Here is a 19,671-nt window from a genome sequence, read left to right on the forward strand (position 1 = left end):
GGAGGAGGGGGGTTGACTTAACTGAAGCAGGGTGCAGTTTGTCTCCTCATGGGCAGAGCGCTGTGGGGAAGCCAGGGTCAGAGGGTCCCCTTCTCACCGCTGCCTTCCCAGTTCGATCCCTGGCTCGGGAAGATCCCCTGGAGGAGGAAATGGCAACCCACTCCAGTGTTCTTGCCTGGGAAATCCCATGCACAGAGGAGCCTGGCGGGCTGCAGTCCCTGGAGTGGCAGTCGGACTGAAGCGACTGAGTGCACACGTACACTGCTGGTCAAAAGTCACTGCACTTTCCCACTAAAGACACGTCTGCGTGAGAAACCAGGTCTCAGCGAGGCTCAAAGGCTGGTCTTCCCCCTTCCTGCCAAGGAATGTTCCCAGGATGGATGTGAAGATGACATGGCGATGCGGGGGGCCTTCTCAGGGTAAAAGCGAGGCTTCGGGCCAGGATTAATTATTTATTACATATACTCATAGTATTTTTCTCTGCCAAAAGTGCAGACAGTTCCCCCCGCCCCAGAAAACAGATGCAGTATTGTGGTATCCATCCTGCGGTTGGCAAATAAAAGTGCCTGTAAAAAGCCAGCTTTACTGCTGGGTTTTCCCATCACCTCTATTTTTAAATACCATGCTTCCAACTCTAAATAGAAAAATAAATATTTGCAGATTAGAGGTTTCATTTTACTGCAAATATTCATGAAGATTAAATGTCACTTTAATCACATGTTGGTTTATTTCTCTGGGCATATCACATTTGCATGTGTTCATTCACCACGGGGAAATGAGTTCTTCTCCTGCCAGCTGGGGTTTATTTACCATTTGTTCCCCTCCGCCTTAGCGTGGATCTCCTCAAATCAGAAAATGTATGTTGTGGCCGACTAATTGGAAACCTTCAGGCTGCAGCTTCACAGAGGCTGGGGTGTCGCCCCCCAAAGCGAAATCCCTTTCTGCCCGTCCAGGCGACCGCCAACCTGAGGGGGTGCAGCTGGGCACCGAGCGGGACTCCTCAGCTTTTAGGGTTGGGGGCAAACCAAGATGCAGGCACACGCTCCAGGCGCCGGCTTTGAGTCCAGCCTGGAATTCTCTCCCCCAGGGAAAACTGGGAATGCTGGTTTTGTCTCCAGGGGAAGGAGACACTGCGTGCGTGGTCCTGCCGTTTGCAACCCCATGGACTATGGCCCTCCAGGCTCCTCTGCCCGTGGAATTTCCCAGGCAGGAATACTGGAGTGGGTTGCCATTCCCTCCTCCAGGGGATCTTCCCGACCCAGGGCTGGAACCTGAGTCTCCTGAATTAGCAGGCGGATTCTATACCTCCGAGCCCACCGAGAAGCCAACAGTGACAGAGGATCCAGGAAAACGTGTGCTGCCTACCGAATGGGCGTGGGGAACGCCCCGCTCCTTCGACAGCGGCTGGGAAGCACAGTGAGACCCAGAGAACACCGTGCTCCCACCCACGTCGTCGCACACACGGGGGCTGTCCTTGTTTGCTGGGCTTTTTTCCTTTCTTTCTTCTTGTCTCCATGGTGGGCTATTCAGTATGAGGTAGATTTTATTGAATAAAAGGTCAAAGGATGGAAAGAATAGAATCCATTTTTAGGCAAGATCAGGTTTGTGCTTCTTCAGAATTACGATCGTTAACTCCTTGGATGATGGAAACTAACTTTTTACAAAACAGAAATAGACTCACAGAGAAAACAAATTTATGTTTATCAAAGGGGGCGGGGATAAGTTAGGAGTTTGGGATGAACATATACGTCCTTCTGTATATAAAATAATAAAGACCTCCAATACTTTGGCCACCTGATGCAAAGAGCTGACTCACTGGAAAAGACCCTGATGCTGGGAAAGATTGAGGGCAGGAGGAGAAGGGGACGCCAGAGGATGAGATGGTTGGATGGCATCACTGACTCAATGGACATGAGTTTGAGTGAACTCTGGGAGTTGGTAATGAACAGGGAGGGCTGGCGTGCTGCAGTCCATGGGGTCGAAAAGAGTCGGACACGCCTGAGGAACTGAACTGAACTGTACGGCACAAGTAACTGTGTTCACTGTCTTGTAATAACCTATAATAGAAGAGAATCTGAAGTATATATATGTACAGATACACACACACACATAACTGAAGCACTTTGCAATACCCCTGAAGCTAACACGACATTGTAAATCAACTCTACTTCAGTTTTTTTAAATGGTTTAGCAAACACCCCTGGAGAATTTTTCAGGGCACCCTGGATTCCATGGCCCCAGATAAGTGGGGAGCCTGACCCTGCACTTCCCGAGTGCTGAGCTGGCGTCTCTGAAGTCCTCACTTTCTTTTAGGAAGCTGGAGGTTTGACACGTGGTTCCCAAGGAGAGAAAAGGCCCCACATAGACTTTATCCCTGTTGGAAATAACACAGGAAGTGTATTTCAAGACGTGTTTATCCTGGTTCAACCCTCTTGAAACCAAATGAAGCAGTTCATAGACTTAAGCAATGGCTTCTGTCCGCAGAATGAAGAGCCGGTATTCTCCAAGGATGGCCGGAAGTTCTTCTTTGTCCGAGCGATCCCGCAGGGTGGGCAGGGGAAGTTCTACCACATCACCGTCTCTTCCTCGCAGGTGAGCCCCTCCCAGCTGAGCCCCCCTATCAGGTGAGCCCTCTCCCTAGGTGAGCCCCGTCCCAGGTAAGCCCCCTATTGGGCGAGCCCCCTCCCAGATGAGCCTCCCCAGTTTTTGCTTAGCAAGTGGGATTGGCCCCCCGGGGCCAGGGCTGAGTGCACTTGTCACCTTCAAGGTGTGCAGAGGGGAGCAGGGCCCCAAACTGGAAGGTGGCTCCCCTGTGGGGCTAAACAGCCCTGCTGAGCCAGCCGTGCTGAGTGTGCGGAGGTGGCGTTCGCCCCTCCCGTTACCGCTCAGGAGCGCAACAGGAGTGATGCTGGTGACGTCAGGGGAGACCCTGGGCACTCTGTTGGGTCTGAGCCCAGGACACGCAGCCCACTGTGTCCTGGAGCCCGGTCAGCCTGGCCTCCCTCTTCTGGGTCCTGGGGGCCGGCCCCGTGCCCTCGTGTCCCACCTCCACCGTCAGCCAGAGGCACTGCCGTTGCCTGCGCTGGAGCTTCGGGCAAAGGGCCGAGGGTCACTGATCGGGGAACGGGGGAGCTGAATACAGTGCATTTAGACAGAGCAGGCCGCCAGCAAGTCCGTCCCCTGCAGGGGGGGGCACCCGGAGGCCTGCCCCCTCCCCGCAGGGTGCTCCCCGGGGCTGCCCTTCAGGGACCCGCTTTTAGGAGAAGCGAGGGCTGCTGTCCTCCACCTGCACCGCCCTAGGCAGATGGGTCCGCGTTGAAGCAGGTCCAGAGCTGTTCAGGATCAGGACATGTGAATGAAATTGTTTTTTAAAAAGTTCTCAAAAATATCCCGTGACTGTAAAGTAGATTCCTATTCATGGTATGACCCCAAGGGTAATCTCCAAGGAAAAGTTCCAAGAATGCCCCAGATTGAGTAGCCTTGATGGGGCAGGCTCCAGGGCTGGGTGCCCACTAGTCACCTAGCAGGAAGCACGTTCCCCCAGGAGAGCTCCTCTCCAGGGACCCTCGGCCCCCACTGCCCTGTGGGTCCCCTGGCCCCCCGCTTCTCCCAACAGGCCCTGACCCCACTGGCTGTCCCTTGTCCCAAGACCACCCCTGGGGTCCCTGCTCCCAGGGCACCCATGGCTCACGCCTTGCGTCTCACACCCCGGCCCTGTGGGGACGGCCACGTCTTTCTCCATGTGTTATGGTTTAAACTGTCACAGTCATTCTGCTCTGGGAGGCACTTGGAGATAGACCGTGTGTGCAAATGTGCAACCCGCAGGAGAATGCCTTCAGACCATCCCTGTGATGAACAGCCATGAGAACCAAGGCCAGGGTGGCCTTCGCCGCCTCCACCCCCTCCCTTCCTGGCTTTATTCTTTCTTTCCCTGCCATGTCATATCCACTTCCCCGTGTTTCTCTCCTCTCTCCTCGTCCCCCTATAGTGATGACCCACGAACTAGATTCACAAGCTGTGAAGGAACGCTGTCCCCAGCCTATGAGACACTGGTGGTTAAGATGCAGAGCTCGCAGCAGGAGTCGCTGGCGATCTAGTCACGCTGGTTGATGAGTGCGGTGACCAGGGGTCCTGCCCGTCACAGCAGCACTCAGAGAATGGGGGATGGGCAGAGGAGGCCAGGGTGGGGCAGGAGGAGGGGCCACCCCAGGGAGGCCCTGCTCACCGCCTCGTGTCTGAGGGTCCCGGGGCTGAGAAGGGAGGCTGCGATCCTGCCCCTCCCCAACCCCGCACCCCCGCCCCCGCCTGTGTTGCAGCCCAACAGCAGCAACGACAACATCCAGTCGATCACCTCTGGGGACTGGGACGTGACCAAGATCCTGTCCTACGACGAGAAGCGGAGTCAGATGTGAGTGAGCGGCCTCCTGCCACCCCACGTCCTTCTCCGCTCGCAGGGCCCTTGGCCCCAACCCTCCCCGACTCAAGGCCCTAGCTGCCACCACGCCACGTCCCGAGTCACCGGGTCCTAGCAACAGACGCTGCCGGGCCTGCAGCCATGCGGGGCCCTGAGCCTCTGCTGGCTCTCGGGGGTGGGGTCGGGGAGCCAAGGGCCTCCCCAGCGCACGTTCACTGCTTCCCCGCTTCTGAGAGAGAGGGCCAAGGCGGAAAGAAGTTATGGGACTTCCTCCAAACGGTCGGGGCCGGTAACGTCAGGAGCTGGGGCTCCACTCAGGCAGGAGGGACGCTGCCACCCTGCCTGCTCCTGGACCAGAGCCTGGGTTCCCGCGTGGGGTCCCGGGCGGGCATGGGCCGAGGAGTCTTGGAGTCGGGCTGCGTGTCTGGACTCCCGGCCCTGTGAAGGATTCCTGCATCCAGACCCAGTTGTGCACCCTGCGGCCGAGCCCTGGGCGGTGCGGGCACACCTGGGCCAGCGGAGGTCTGCCCGGGAGCGGCGCCTTCAGCCCGTGGGAGTGTGGCCGTCCCCTGCCGCCCACGGGGAGCTGGCCCCGGGCACGAAGTTGCCAGCTGTGGGCCCTGAACAGCGCACGACCCCTGGGGGGCGGCGGGGGGCGGGCCTGACATGCCAAGTACCAACCTGCCCGGAAGCCAGCTAACCTCTGTGCCCCCGCTGGTCTTCACAGCTACTTCCTCAGCACGGAGGACCTGCCAAGACGGCGCCAGCTGTACAGGTGCGTCCCCACCCCACTCCCCACTCCGCACCCTGACCCCCCAACCCCTCTCCCCAACGCCGCCCACCCGCTCGCCCTCTCCCCGCAACCCCGCCCACCCGCCAGCCCTCTCCCCAAACCCCACCCGCCGGCCCTCTCCCAACCACGCCCTCTCCCCCAACCCCGCCCCCACCCCCACCCCCGCCCTCTCCCCAACGCCGCCCACCCTCTGCCCCAACAGTGGGGCACCGTTACCACCCCCCGCCACGCTTTCCAGACGGGAAGGAGGCAGCGGCTGGTTCCTGCCGCCGGCTCAGGGCCACCTAAGGGGACTCCGTGGTGTGAGGCCCCTGTGGCCTGGATGGTACCTGCCCCCCTACCCCGTCAGGTCCACGGCCGCCCCTTCCAGCCGCAGAGTAAGGGCTGCACAGGGGGGTCCTTTCAGAGGTGGAGAAAACTTGGGCACATCCCTGCAGTCACAGGCCCGCTTGTCTCCATGGACAGGTCACCTCTGCTTGTCCACCCGGATAATCGCATCCGTCCCATCCCATATTAGCAAAGGGGGATGTAGACTGGCCACTCACCTGCCTCTGACTTGTCCTGTCAGGACGCTGTCCCCTTCCCACCGAAAGTCTTCGGCCCGGTGGACGGTTTTCACGTCCGGACGCTTCCTGTGCCAGCAACTCAGACCGGGACTTCTTCCAGTGTTCTGAAAGGCATCTCGGTGTCTTGTAGCCTCTGATAACGCCTGTTGGCTAAGTCTTCGGGGCGTTAAATCGTGCTTGATCAGCAAGGCCCCGAGTGACAGCTGCGGGTCGCCCGCTCCTGTTCTTGGCCCCTGAGTGAGCAGCCCCCTCCCGCTCACTCGCTGGTCGTGGGGGAACCTGGAGCCCAAGCGCTGCAGTTTCAGGAGCCCCTGTCTTGCCCTGACCCGGTGGCAGGCGCTCCAAGGGGAGTGAGACCCCAGAGCGCGTAGATGCTGCTCCCAGAACGCTGGTCGCCTGCTCAGAGGGACACAGCGCTGGAGACAACACCCCACACTCTCCCACCAGGACCCACCCCGCCTGGGTGACCCCCAGAAGCAGCTGTGCCCGGGGGCCCCTGTCCTTGGCGGGGCAGGGAGAGCTTGTGACAGCCAAGCCTGGCACCGAGGGGGTCCCAGCAGGGAGACAGGCAGGGAGACAGCGCCCCCAGACCTCCCCTGTAGGGGAAGCCGGCGGGCCCCTCGCAGGGCTGGGACTGAGGGTCTTGCCCGCGGTGACCGCTCCTGCCCGCCCTCCCCGCAGCGCCAGCACAGTGGGCAGCTTCAACCGGCAGTGCCTGTCCTGTGACCTGGTGGACAACTGCACCTACTTCAGCGCCTCCTTCAGCCCCGGTGCCGACTTCTTCCTGCTCAAGTGCGAAGGTGAGTTCCCGCCGCCACGGGGGCGTGGGTCGTTTTTAGCCGCTTTGAGGAGCTCCGGGACCCCCGGGACAGGAAGGGCCGCCGGCTGAGGACATCAGCTCACGGAGCAATGTTCCTGGATCACCTCTGTCTGGAGCATTGCTGATGTTTTACAACTTATAAAGGGTTACAGTTTATCAGAGTTTTCTCCACATGCTATGCCGGTTAACCCTAAAATTCACCTACATTTTCCTTTAATATATATATATATTTATCTTACACATGGATGGACGCAGATCATCTAAAAAGGTGATATAACATTTCAAAAATTATTAAGTATATGTAAAGATTGAGATATAAAAGAACCCGGAAAAAAAAACTTCTGTTCCTAGGACCCAGTGCATAGATAATTTATCCCATACTTCAAAAAGTTCTTGATCACACCAGTCAGCATACACAAAACAGCAGGCCAAGTCCCATCATGGACAAAAATGTTTGCATCTTGTCCTCGTGTCTTGGAAAGATATGATAGGAACCCATAGAAAAGTAAGAGATAATAAATACAGTTGTAACAAAATATGTCTCAAGGAAGAGCTTGATCTACTGAGATCATCTCTTGGAGGAAACTACTCTGAGGGCAAGAACAGACCAACACCAGGAGCAATTTGATCCCAGGGTCTCAGGTGAGGCGTGAAGAGCCTTCTTCAGGCTGTGATAGCCTTGATGGCCACTCAGTAGCTTGGGACCTCGTCCTCTCTTAACAGCGTCACCGTCTGAAATCTCAGCCCCTTCATCACCCGAGCGCATTCCCAGACACTGTTCTTGGATGATGTGATGGGAAGAAAATGGCATGTTGGGTGGGGGGTGGGAGAATCTGAGCTACAACTCCAGGTCCCAATCGCCTGGAAGCATCCTACCAGACTCCTCTTTTCCCATCAAGAGCTGTTGCCCAGGGCAGGACCTTTGTGAAATTAGGTGTTGGGAACATGCAGAGATGCGCAGAGCGCAGGGACTGGGGAGTGTGGTCAGCAGGCCCACCAGGAGCGGGAGACGGGGGCCGGACGGAAGCTGCAGGACCAGAGATCTGAGTCTTCACCTCTAGGGGAGGATGTGGCCTTACGGTGTGGAAGGTCGTGATGAAATACAGAACGGAAACGGAAGTCCTAAAGAGGAAGTCCCAGAAATACTGACTGGATGGGAAAGGTGACAGAGCCTCCCTCAAGGAAGGTCTCGAAAAGAAGGCAGATGTCATTTTCCAGAAATAGGTGTAAATTCGAGGCAGACAGTGAGCTGGGGGCTTCAGGCTCTGTGTTGTCCCTGGCCAAGGTGGTCATGGTTTGGGTCTCGTTCTTGGGTTCTTGCTAACATTCCCCAGAGGATGAGATGGTTGGATGGCATCACCAACTCAGTGGACAGAAGTTTGAGCAAGCTTCGGGAGTTGGTGATGGACAAGGAAGCCTGGCGTGCTGCGGTCCATGGGGTCGCAAAGAGTCTGAGACGACTGAGCTACTGAACTAACTGAACTGAACTGAATGTTCACCAGTGTGCACTCCTGCTCGGTTCTGCAGGGTCTTCTCACAGCAGAGCTCAGTGGGAAGGGCCTCATGTGAGGACGGCAGGCTCTCGTTGTCCAGTCCCGCGGAACCCCACCCAGGGTTGAAACTGAACGGCTCTCCCAGGACATCTGTGGCCCTGGGTTTGGGCACAGAAGCTCCTGTGTGCAGGCGGTGGACATAAACATGGCGCCCGAGTTGGGAGGCCCCTTGGAAGCATGTGGAAGTCACTGGACATTAATTTGTGTGCAGATTTCCTGTCCTCCTGCTGGCGTCCGTCCCGAGTGGGAAATAACATTTCTTTTTATGTTTATGCTCCAGCCAGTCCAGGGACTTATTTTCTTTATAGGGCTGCCTGTATGGTGGTCTGTGGATATTCCGGGTGAGGAGATGGCTCCTCAGTGGCCACTGTGAAGGAAAACAGAAGCAGAGAGCCAGTAGGGCCGTCCCAGGTCACAGACAGGACTCAGCCCCTGAGGCCCCCGTGAGCTCAGCTTCAGAAGCACGGGCGTCCCTCCCCACACACAGGCCTGGACCCACCAGAGACAGAACTGATTCGTAGAGTTTGAAGGATAGGAGACCTCAGAGACCGTCTGACCTGATCTCAACCCCCTGCTGCATCTTATTAAGAAACTTAACTCTTAACTGATCGTGGAGTTGTCACCTCAGGACTTTTTGAATCATTGAAACGTAGTGTTAGTCACTCAGTCGTGTCTGATGCTTTGCGACCCCATGGACTATAGCCCACCAGCCTCCTCTGTCCATGGAATTCTCCAGGCAGGAATACTGGAGAGGGTTGACATTCCCTTCTCCAGGGGATCTTCCCAATCCAGGGATTGAACCCAGGTCTCCTGCATTGCAGGCAGGCTCCTTACCATCTGAGCCACCAAGGAAGCCCAGTAGATATAACAGTAGATCCCAATGTGTAGCCCACAGGAGCGTTTATTAAACTCCTCGCCCTCTCCTGCTTGCTTCTTCCACACTCCAAAGCCACTCTGGTAGACTTCGGTTTGTTTGGCCGCATCGAGTCTTGGTTGCGACACCTGGGCTCTCCGTGTGTCCTGCAGGACCTTGGTTATGGCACAGAAGCGAGCTGTGCTGTGCTGGCTCTGTTGCTCTGCAGGGCATGTGGGATCTTAGTCCCTAACCAGGGATCTAACCTACGTCCCCTGCATTGCATGGCAGACTTAACCGCTGGACCACTTTTGTAAACCTCTGAGCAGCATTTAACTGCTCCTCCCCCACTGCTGCAGGACTCTACTATGTAGGTAAACTTAGCTTCTCAGATGTAAGCAGAACAGCAACTAAAATCTTTCCTTATAAGGCTGAGGGGAAATGTAAGGGCAGCTGAATGATTCTCTTGGGTGAATTGGGAAAGGAAAGTCTGTGGGTGCTCCCGGGCTCAGAAGTGTCCGGCCATCACGTCAGGAACCATGGATGTTCACCTTGGTTAAAGATTGTGGTCAGAGGATTTACTAACTAGTTCAGGGTGCACCCTAGCCACTGAAATAGAGGCCCAGTCAGAGCAGATGCAAGCTCACCCACATCCGTACGTAAGGGCTGGGTGTCATAGTCACGTGAAACAGTGGCAGCCCCATGTAAACCTGTTCTTCTTCCTTTTCATGGACCTTCCATGATGACGGTTTCTGGTAAGCTTATCCGATATGGGTCCGTCACCTTCACTTATGCTGCAGTGCCCAGCGGTGGAATCCCATCATGACTGATCACAGCTCATCAGTAGCTTGCAGTCAGAACTTCTGTTTAATTAGTCCTCTGGCATATAGTTCTTCTCCTTGTTGTTGGTGTTGTTTGGCTGCTAAGTCATGTCCAGCTCTTTGTGACCCCATGGACTGCGGCACATTAGAATCCTCTGTCCTCCACTGTCTCCCAGAATTTACTCAAACTCATGCCCATTGAGTTGGTGGTGCCATCCAACCCTCTCATCCTCTGCTGCCCTCTTCTCCTCCCGCCTTCACTCTTTCCCAGCATAAGGGTCTTTTCCAATGAGTTAGTTCTTCACATCAGGTGGCCAAAGTATTGGAGCTTCAGCATCAGTCCTTGTAATGAGCATTCAGGGTTGGTTTCCCTTAGGATGGACTGGTTGATCTTCTTGCTGCTGTGGTAGACTTTGTCCATCTTCCTCACTGTAGCGTTTCATCCTGTCTCATCATTATGTACTTTCTCCTCTAATTGTTCATTCACATTTCCTCTGTGGTTTCTCAAAGATTGCCACTTTTATGTTTCTTTATAATTTTTAATTTTTATTATGTGACCACTTTAAAATATGTACATTATTGTTATACCTTTGCACACTGTTAGATTAAACATAGGCTAAAATAGAATATAAGTAAGTAAAGACTTGGAAACATTTGCAATGTGTATATCCACTCTTTACCTGGCTGGATCCCATCTATCAGTGTCAGCATTTATATCTAAATGGCATGGGTTTTAGGCAATCACTTAATACTTCCATGAGGTACATGTGTAAACCGTGTTCAGTAGAACTTTGTGGAAACTCACTTGCATATTTAATGTAGGGATTAAGTTCCTTTCCAGATCTCTGGGGCCTGGCAATGAAGCCAGCTGCATCCAAATGGTTGTATTATGATACAACATCTTACAATGAGATCAGATCTACTCTAAGGTATACCAGCAAGCCTCAGTTTACATGCTGAGTTGGTCTTCTCAATGACCCTGTGAGGTAGGTAATGGAAATAGTCGGTATGTGTCCAGCTTCTTACATGTTGAAAAGTACATTCCTATAGTTTAATACTCGATGCCCATATTCCCATGTCTGACTCCTTGTAATTTATACTCTTAGCACAAATAGATCTGCGTAGAGTGCTCTATGCTCAGTGTTCCACACACCCATACTTTTGCCTGGCTGCCCAATGACCTCCTGTACACCCCCAGATTTCTCTCAGGCAAGAGTTGATGTTTATCCCCTGCCAGGAGTATTGAAAATGTTAGTCACTCAGTCATGTCCAACTCTTTGTGACCCCATGGACTGTAGTCCCGCCAGGCTCCTCTGTCCATGGGATTTCCCAGACAAGAATATTGGAGTAGGTAGCCATCCCCTTCTCTAGGGGATCTTCCCAACCCAGGGATCGAATTGAAAGATTCTAGCTCCTTGGAAGGAAAACTACAACGAACCAAGACAACATATTAAAAAGCAGAGACATCATTTTGCCAACAAAGGTCCCCAATAGTCAGTGCTGTGGTTTTTCCAATAGTCATGTACAGATTGCAGTTGGACCATAAAGCAGGCTGAGCACCAAAGAACCAACGCTTTCGAATTGCGGTGCTGGAGAAGACTCTTGAGAGTCCCTTGGACTGCATGGAGATCAAACTGGTCAATCCTAAAGGAAATTAGTCCCGAATAGTCATTGGAAAGACTGATGCTGAACTGAAGCTCCAGTACTTTGGCCACCTGATGTCAAGAACTGACTCATTGGAAAAGACCCTGATGCTGGGAAAGACTGAAGGCAGGAGGAGAAGGGGAGGACAGAGGATGAGATGGCATCACCGACTCGATGGACATGAACTTGAGCAAACTCCAGGAGACAGTGGAGGACAGGGATGCCTGGTGTGCTGCCGTCCATGGGGTTGCAAAGAGCTGGACATGACTGAGCCACTAAACAACAACAAGAGAAGCCAGTTGCCGGGGACCAGCCCCGGCTGATCCAGGGAATTCGAAGCGGGGACGGCGTCAGCGAGGATCAGGAAACAACTGCTTGATTAAACGTTTATTAAGGATATAAAGAGTGGTGAAATAAGGATAGCTCAGCGAAGAAATTCAGTGAAGAAAAGAGGCTGAATAAAATTCCAAAGCAGGGAATTTACGTCACCTACGAAGGCCGCAGGCGTCCTTCCGTTCTCCCGAAGGAGAAGAGACACTAAGGCCTCCCCAGTCAGATCTTAGAAGCCCAGGCAAAATTAGTAGGCTTGACGAGCTTCCCTGCCTCAGAGGAAAAGTTCAGCTAGAAGGTGAAAGAAAGAACAACATGGAGAGACCAAATTTCGGTGAACAAAAAGGGCATACTTTATTTTCCAAAGTAGTTTTATACCTTAAGTTGTGCATAGAGGGTAATGGGGGAAGGGGTAGAGTCATGCAAAGACAGCAGTTCCTGATCCTTTTCGAAGCCAGGCTTTCAAACTTATCATATGCAAATGTTTAGGTGATTTACATCATCTTCTGGCCAGGAGGCCTGTTAACATTTAAAGAAACTTATTTTTCTCTAAAGGTGATTATTCTAAAGTCAGGCGCCAGCCTCCAAAAAGCACTGGACAAAGCTGCATTCCTATAGGGCAAAGGTGAGGTGGGCTCAATCAAGAAAAGAATTAACTCAAGGGTCCAAGGTTACAAACATTGAGGCAACTGCTTACATTTCTATACACCCATTATATCAATCAATACACTGCCAAGGACACAGTAGGTAACGGATATGGAGACTTAGCAGCAAACATTGGCCCAATAAGTGAAAATCCCTTCACCAATACAATTTCTAATCAATCTCTTAACTACTCAAAGGAATCTGTGTTTAGACAGTTTAGAACATCTCCTGCCTCTCACAGTTGGGAGGCTCTGAACAATCACATGTGGCCGGAAAAACCTATTCTGGCAGGCTAGAGGACTTCCAAAGGAGTTTGTAGGTTGAAACACTGTCACACCCAGGAATTATTAACTGGAGCTGTAAGCTAACTCTTTTTCAGAGAGAGGTAGTGGGGGACAGCCCCCCGTAAAGTCAGAGGTGTAGGTGAAAGCACAAAGCAGAAAGTAGGCAGACTCTGGTTTTGGGGGTAGATGCTCCAGAATTTCCAGGGAGACTCCTGAGGCTTGATCCCGCCTTTGCATATGCCAAGCTTCCTTCCTCATGACCTTTGCCAGGGGCGGAGCTCGCTCCCAGCAGCCAGTGTCTACATGACCCCTCCATCCAAGACCACCTGTCTTCTCTGATGCGTTCTCGTGGGATGTGTTGAACGCTGACCGGATAAAGTACATCTGTGTCACAATAATCAATATATATGTGCTTTATGAATGTAATTACACTAGAATATCATAGTTATGGTTTAGGGAGAAAATCTAAAACATTTGCCCTGCCTTCTTTGATCCAGACAGGTGTCTGTGTACCTCCAACCAACCCATCTTCCAGAGAAAAGGCTACCTATACATCCATTCTAAGAATTTTTCTTTTTTAGTTTTTTAAATTTCTTTATTCTGGGTTGCACTGCATCTCCATTGCTTCGCACAGGCTTTCTCTAGTTGTGGCGAGAGGGGGCTGCTCTCCGCTGTGGTGGCTTCTCTCACTGCAGAGCGCAGGCTCTAGGCACGCAGGCTTCAATAGTTACAGCACGTGGGCTCAGGAGTCACGGTTCATGGCCTCCAGAGCACAGGCTCGGTGGTTGTAACGCCTGGGTTCAGTTGCTCCACGGCATGTGGAATCTTCCTGGACCAGGAATCAAACCAGTGTCCCCTGCATTGGCAGGCAGATTCTTATCCGCTGCATCACCAGGGAAGTCCCGTACCTCAGTTTTAAATGGTTATAAATTTTATTTTTTCCAGAAAAGAGCTTTTTCTCTGATATATATTATATAGTACATTTGAAGTCAGAAAAATAACTTTTGAAATCAGGCTTAGGATCATAAACTTTAGACAAGCACTATTTAATAGAAACACAAAATGAACCACATAGATAATTGAAGTTTTCTAGTGCTTATATTTTAAAAATAGAAACTGTAGTATTAGTGTTAATACTATATTTTAATTTACTTAGTATAGTCCAAACATTATTTCAACAAAAAAAATCTACGTAAAAATTTTAAATGGTCATAAACTTTAAATCCTGGCACATTGACACTTCACTTTCTAAGACCACTTTGAGCAACCTCTGCACCTCAGATTTTCTATTTTTGGTTGTCCAACCCTACTTTCAACTATGACACAGCCCTGAACAGCAAGTCAGCATCAGCATCTTCTGAGTCATTACCATTGGTGTCAGCAGTCTTCTCACCAATAATGCACTCTCATCTGTAAATATCTAATTATCATTCACATTTATGTTTAAATGTCTTATTTAGTCAGTTGCTCAGTCATATCCAACTCTTTGCGACCCCATGGACTGCAGGACACCAGGCTTCCCTGTCCTTCACCATCTCCCAGAGTTTGCTCAAACTCATGTCCATTGAGTTGGTGATGCCATCCAACCATCTCATCCTCTGTCGTCTCTGTCTCCTCCTGCCCTCAATCTTTCCCAGCATCAGGGTCTTTTCCAATGGGTCAGCTCTTCACATCAGGTGGCCAGAGTACTGGAGCTTCAGCTTCAGCATCAGTCCTTCCAGTGGATATTCAAGATTTATTTCCTTTAGGATTGACTGTTTTGATCTCCTTGCTGTCCAAAGGACTCTCAAGAGTCTTCTCCAACACCACAGTTTGAAAATATCAGCTCTTCAGCTCTCAGCCTTCTTTATGGATCAACCCAGTATATTAATATTTGCCTCAAGCTCTATGGTAGGAAAAGCAGTGGGAGATATTGGCAGGAAAGCAACTGGATCCTGAGCACACTGGGAGCTGGGCCATGAGCAATACAGGCTCAGAGGCCATGACAGCAACCCCGGCCACTCTCGCTGTCCTGAGCCAGGCTGACGTCGCACTGAGAGCAGCAGCAGCAGCGGGTGAAACTCCGAGCTGTGTTTGCCTGGCGATTCTAGCAGGAGCCGCACACCGCACTCGAATGGGCAAGAGGCTTGCTCCATCTGCCCAGGACCCTGCCCTGCCCTGCCCTGCTGATGGTGTCTCTGCTCCTGAGGTGGCATCTGGACTTGCCTTCCAGGAGCATCGCCTGTGACTCTCTATAAAGACCCCAGAGCACGTCCCATTTGCAACTCAGGTTTTAAAGCTGCCTGGACCCTTCCCTCATCTGTGTTCTGTTCTTGCTCCCATCTTTGCCACTGGACGGTCCTTCCCAATCTTCTAAGCTGTCACACCTATCCCTTCCCTGAAGGATGCTCTGATTCACACCAGCCAGCCCTGTGGAAGTTTTCTGAGCAGCTGTTTTTTTTTTTTTAACTTTACAATATTGTATTGGTTTTGCCATACATTGACTTGAATCCGCCATTGGTATACCTGTATTCCCCATCCTGAACCCCCCTCCCACCTCCCTCCCCATCCCATCCCTCTGGGTCATCCCAGTGCACCAGCCCCAAGCACCCTGTATCATGCATTGAACCTGGACTGGCAATTCCTTTCACATATGATAATTTACATGTTTCAATGCCATTCTCCCAAATCATCCCGCCCTCTCCCTCTCCCACCGAGTCCAAAAGACTGTTCTACACATCTATGTCTCTTTTGCTGTCTCGCATACAGGGTTATCATTACCATCTTTCTAAATCCCATATATATGAGCAACTGTTAATATTCTTGATGATTCTTTTAAAACCCTCTTCCTGCTGTGCCCGAAACCCCCTCTCCTTTCTCTTTTCCATCTTGGAAATCGACACCGACTGCTTCTTGACTCTGACACCAACTCAGTCCCTGCCCCGTCCTGCGTCCTCCCCCACAAGGCCACCCATGACACTCTCACTGAGGTCTCCTCCTCCCAGAGTTGAAAGCCTCTGACTCAGAGAAGAGGGGTGAGCAGGGCAGAGCAGGCCACAAGGGCAGGGGATGGAGGAGTTCGCATTGGTCTAATGAGAATAGTGGAAAGTGAAAGACAGATTGAGGGGAACGGATCCATGGATCCATGTAAACGCTGCAGTGTAAGGTAGCCCTGAATAACATCACAGGATTGCACAAGCACACGCCTGGAAGAGTGTCTAGTGGGAGAGCTTCACCAACAGGCTGGCTTCTTGAAGAAGAAAAAGTTTGTCTTGAGAAAAAGCAGAGCACTCTCAACAAAGGGAGGAGTCTAACCAAGAATCAGAAGCGTGGATTGGACTCACAGGTTTGTAGAAATACAAGGATGGGAACAGCATACAAGGTGGGGGTGCCACCAGGCAGGACGGGGCGGGGGGCCAGGTTTCCAGAACCTTACACGCCCTGCTCAGGAATTTAGATATCAGCTGGTAGGCTAATGTTTGCACTGACTTTGATTTCTCATATAACTCACTTAATGGGCTTCCCTGGTGGCTCAGCAATAAAAACTCACCTGCATGCAGAAGTCACAGGAGACCCAGGTTTGATCCCTGGGTTGGGAAGATCCCCTGGAGAAGGAAATGGCAACCCACTCCAGTATTCTTGCCTGGAGAATCTCATGGACAGAGGAGCCTGGCGGGCTGCAGTCCATAGGGTCATAAAGAGTTGGACACAACTGAAGCGAGTTAGCATGCATGCATGCATGACTCACTTAACAGAATGTGTAATGGTGTCATAAACATTTTAAGTCAGATACCAAGCAGGTTTCTGGTGTGCAGCCACATGTATCTAGCAAGAAAGCCTCATGTGAACGGAGGCAGGTCTGAGGTGGCCAGGCCACTTCGAGAAACCTTGATCCAGCTGCAGTGATGTGACTGCAGGCGGTGTTTACAGAGTCTCCAGCTGTGCGAATGAAAATAGAGAAATGGTGTTGAGACTGAAATAAAACTTCTCCTTTAACTCTACTCTCTCATTCATTTAGAGTCTATTTTTTTTATAGACTGACTTCATATTGGGAAGTTATGAACTACACTGTAAATTTAGAAAGTGAGTTTATACTAACAAAATACAGCTGTCAGCTATTTGACGCATGGGAGTTCATCGTTACCTTCTGTTCTAAACAGGGGCCGCTGCTGAGAAATTGAAAGTCCCCTCTTGGTGTATCAGGGAGCCAGTTACGAGGTGGCCTTGGCAGGTGTGTGACTCAGGGAAAGAGCAGCCGGATGTGAGTGTGTGAGGGTGGACCTGGACGTGCCCCCTCCCCCGGGTTGTTCTTGGAGTCACAGCATAAGGACAGGGCCACATGCGTGAGGGCCGCTCCAGCGCCACGCCCCACAGCCCGGCATCCGGCCTTTCTGAACCTCGGTCTCCATTTCTGTGAAACGGCTTGTTTTCTGGGTTGTGTTTACATTTAAGTAACTGAGTGACTTCACTTTCACTTTTCACTTTCATGCATTGGAGAAGGAAATGGCAACCCACACCAGTGTTCTTGCCTGGAGAATCCCAGAGACGGGGGAGCCTGGTGGGCTGCCGTCTATGGGGTTGAACAGAGTCGGACATGACTGAAGCGACTTGCAGCAGCAGCAGCAGCGTCTCTCGGAGCCTGTGAAGTGCAGCATCACCCCCGTTAGTTCTTGGACAAGTGACCACAGCCATGTCGATGTCCAAAGCCTGCATGGAGCACCTTCATGCTTGTCTAGCCCATTAGCTATGCCAACACCCAGCTTCACAGTCCCAGCAGAAGCTTTGAGGTGCTCCAATAAGTTAGAAGTAATCTTTTGTTTCACCTAAAGCAGGTCATTTCTCAGACAAAAATAGAGAGACAGAGAGATCCTTGATCTACATGGGTCCTTATTTCTCATCAACTCCAGAATTCTCTGTCCCAGTTTGGAAAGCCGGTCATGTGACTTTTTAAATTGAAATATAGTTGATTTACAGCGTGTTACTTTCTGCTATTTGGTGAGCAGTGATTCCGTTACACTCATATATATTATTTTTCATATTCTTTATGGTTTATTGCAGGATGTTGAGTGTAGCTCCCTGTGCTGGAACAGTAGGGCCTTGTTGTCTATCCATTCTGTATGGAACAGTTTGCATCCATCTGCTCATCCCGACCTCCCAACCCTTTCCTCCCCCACCCTCTCTCCTTCGGCAACTGCAAGTCTGTTCTCGGAGTCTGTCTCTGTTTCCTAGACAGGTTCATTTGTGTGGTGTTTTAGTTTCCACATATGTGACATCATATGATGTTTATCTTTCTGGCCTACTTCACTTAGTGGGATAATCCCTAGGCCCATCCATGCTGCTGCAAATGGCATTATTTCATTATCTCTATGGATGAGTCGTATTTCATTGTATGTATATATGTAACACCTTATCCATTCATCTGTGGATGGACTGCTTCCATGTCTTGGCTGTTGTAAATAGTGCTGCTGTGAACACAGGGGTGTCTCTTTTCAAAGTAAAGATTTTTCTGGGTATAGGCCAGGAGTGGGCTGCTGGATCCATGTGGTAACTTTTCAGTTCTCTGAGGAACCTCCAGACTCTTCTCCACGGGGCTGCACCAACTTCCGTTCCCGCCCACAGGGAGGAGCGCCCCCTGTCCCCGCCCCCTCGCCAGCACTCAGTCACGTGGTTTTGCGCTTACACGTCATCACGTTGAGTTCTCCTCGGCGCCGGGCGAGGCCTCTGTCCTCGCGTGTCTGCAGGATGCGTGTTTTGGAGGCACGTGCACACCGAGAACCTAGGAAGCCTGCGGTTCCGGCTGGGGCGGGAGGCCCCGCGTTTGTGAGCAGCCTCACTGCTCCTGGCGCTGTAGGAGGGTGGGTGCGGGAGGACCTCCCTTCCGCGGCTCCCGCCCTGACCTGCTGGGGCCTCCCGGCCGTTGGCGCTCCTGCACCGTCCTTGCTGTCGGCCCCTGGCTCTCACCGTACAGCAGGGACCACGGGACTCTCCATCCAGAAAGAAAAGGACACGCAAAGAAGGAGAGGAAGCCGTGCCATCCATTGAGGAGAATGTTTCTGAAGGTTCCGGATCACACGCCGTCACATCACAGCCCAGAGTGGGTCCTGAGACTCAGAGCGCTCTCTGTGGACAACTTTGAAGTTTTCTTCAATCACTGGTTGACAAACAGGCCTCGATGCTCTGGAATAAAGCCTCTGAAATCTAGACACACCTGATTTAGTCATTGAGAACGCAGACGTTCTAAAAGGAAAAAAATCTCTCTTAAAGGAACAAAGCAACAAAAAAAAGCCTGCTGAAGCCTGTTGGTTCTGTTTAGGAAAACTTCTGAATGTCGTCTCTGCATTTCGGTGCTAATCTCTGCTGAATTTATATCCTCATTTCAGCAGGTGGAGGTTGCTTAGAAAGTTGCAAAACATGTCTCTTTCTAAACAGTCTCTTGAAATGAGGCTTCTCACAGGTTCAGCTGAGGCTTTCCCACTTGGTGCGAGTGGGCGCATTTTATCTGTTTTCCTTTTCACAACAAGGGAGCTTGCAGAGACTGGGAGCCTCTTGTCGCTGTAGCTCATTTCCCTGCAGGTTCAAACCTACGGCCAGCTCGCCTCACCCTCTGAGGCTGCCTTCAGGGAACTGACCCCTGCCTCCAGCTCCAGAGTCTTAGCTGTGCAGAATAAGCTGCTGGCGGGAGATTTTGGCATTTCTTTTCAAAAAGTAAGAAGGCATTATGTCTGTCCTTTACCACAAATGAAACTCATATGGAATAATTGATTAGGAGGCCTTGCAAAGTAGAATGCAAACCATCTGTGTGGAAAAGCAAAACCTGGCTGGTCTCCCTCCCAGGAGAGTCACGGCACCCTCACGCCCCACCGGGAGCCCCCCCAGATGCATTCCGACCTTCCCCTCACAGGTCCACGCGGCTCAGTTAAGAGCAGCTATCAGGAACACTAAGAGCACGAGAGGGTGCCCGCCTGCAGG

The 19,671-nt window shown here is 51.8% G+C and overlaps 1 protein-coding gene across 5 annotated transcripts in view; it reads left to right on the forward strand.

The window, feature by feature from the left end:
• DPP6 (dipeptidyl peptidase like 6) overlaps positions 1-19,671 on the forward strand; it is a 1,068,014-nt gene that overhangs the window by 998,376 nt on the left and 49,967 nt on the right. For all 5 annotated transcript variants that reach the window (XM_061415284.1, XM_061415287.1, XM_061415283.1 and 2 more), the window contains 4 exons: positions 2,485-2,592; positions 4,317-4,408; positions 5,142-5,189; positions 6,455-6,573. In XM_061415284.1, coding sequence (XP_061271268.1) covers positions 2,485-2,592; positions 4,317-4,408; positions 5,142-5,189; positions 6,455-6,573 — 367 coding nt within the window. The remainder of the gene's footprint in view (positions 1-2,484; positions 2,593-4,316; positions 4,409-5,141; positions 5,190-6,454; positions 6,574-19,671) is intronic.

Source organism: Bos javanicus, chromosome 4 (genome assembly GCF_032452875.1).
Source record: "Bos javanicus breed banteng chromosome 4, ARS-OSU_banteng_1.0, whole genome shotgun sequence".
Taxonomy (NCBI): domain Eukaryota; kingdom Metazoa; phylum Chordata; class Mammalia; order Artiodactyla; family Bovidae; genus Bos; species Bos javanicus.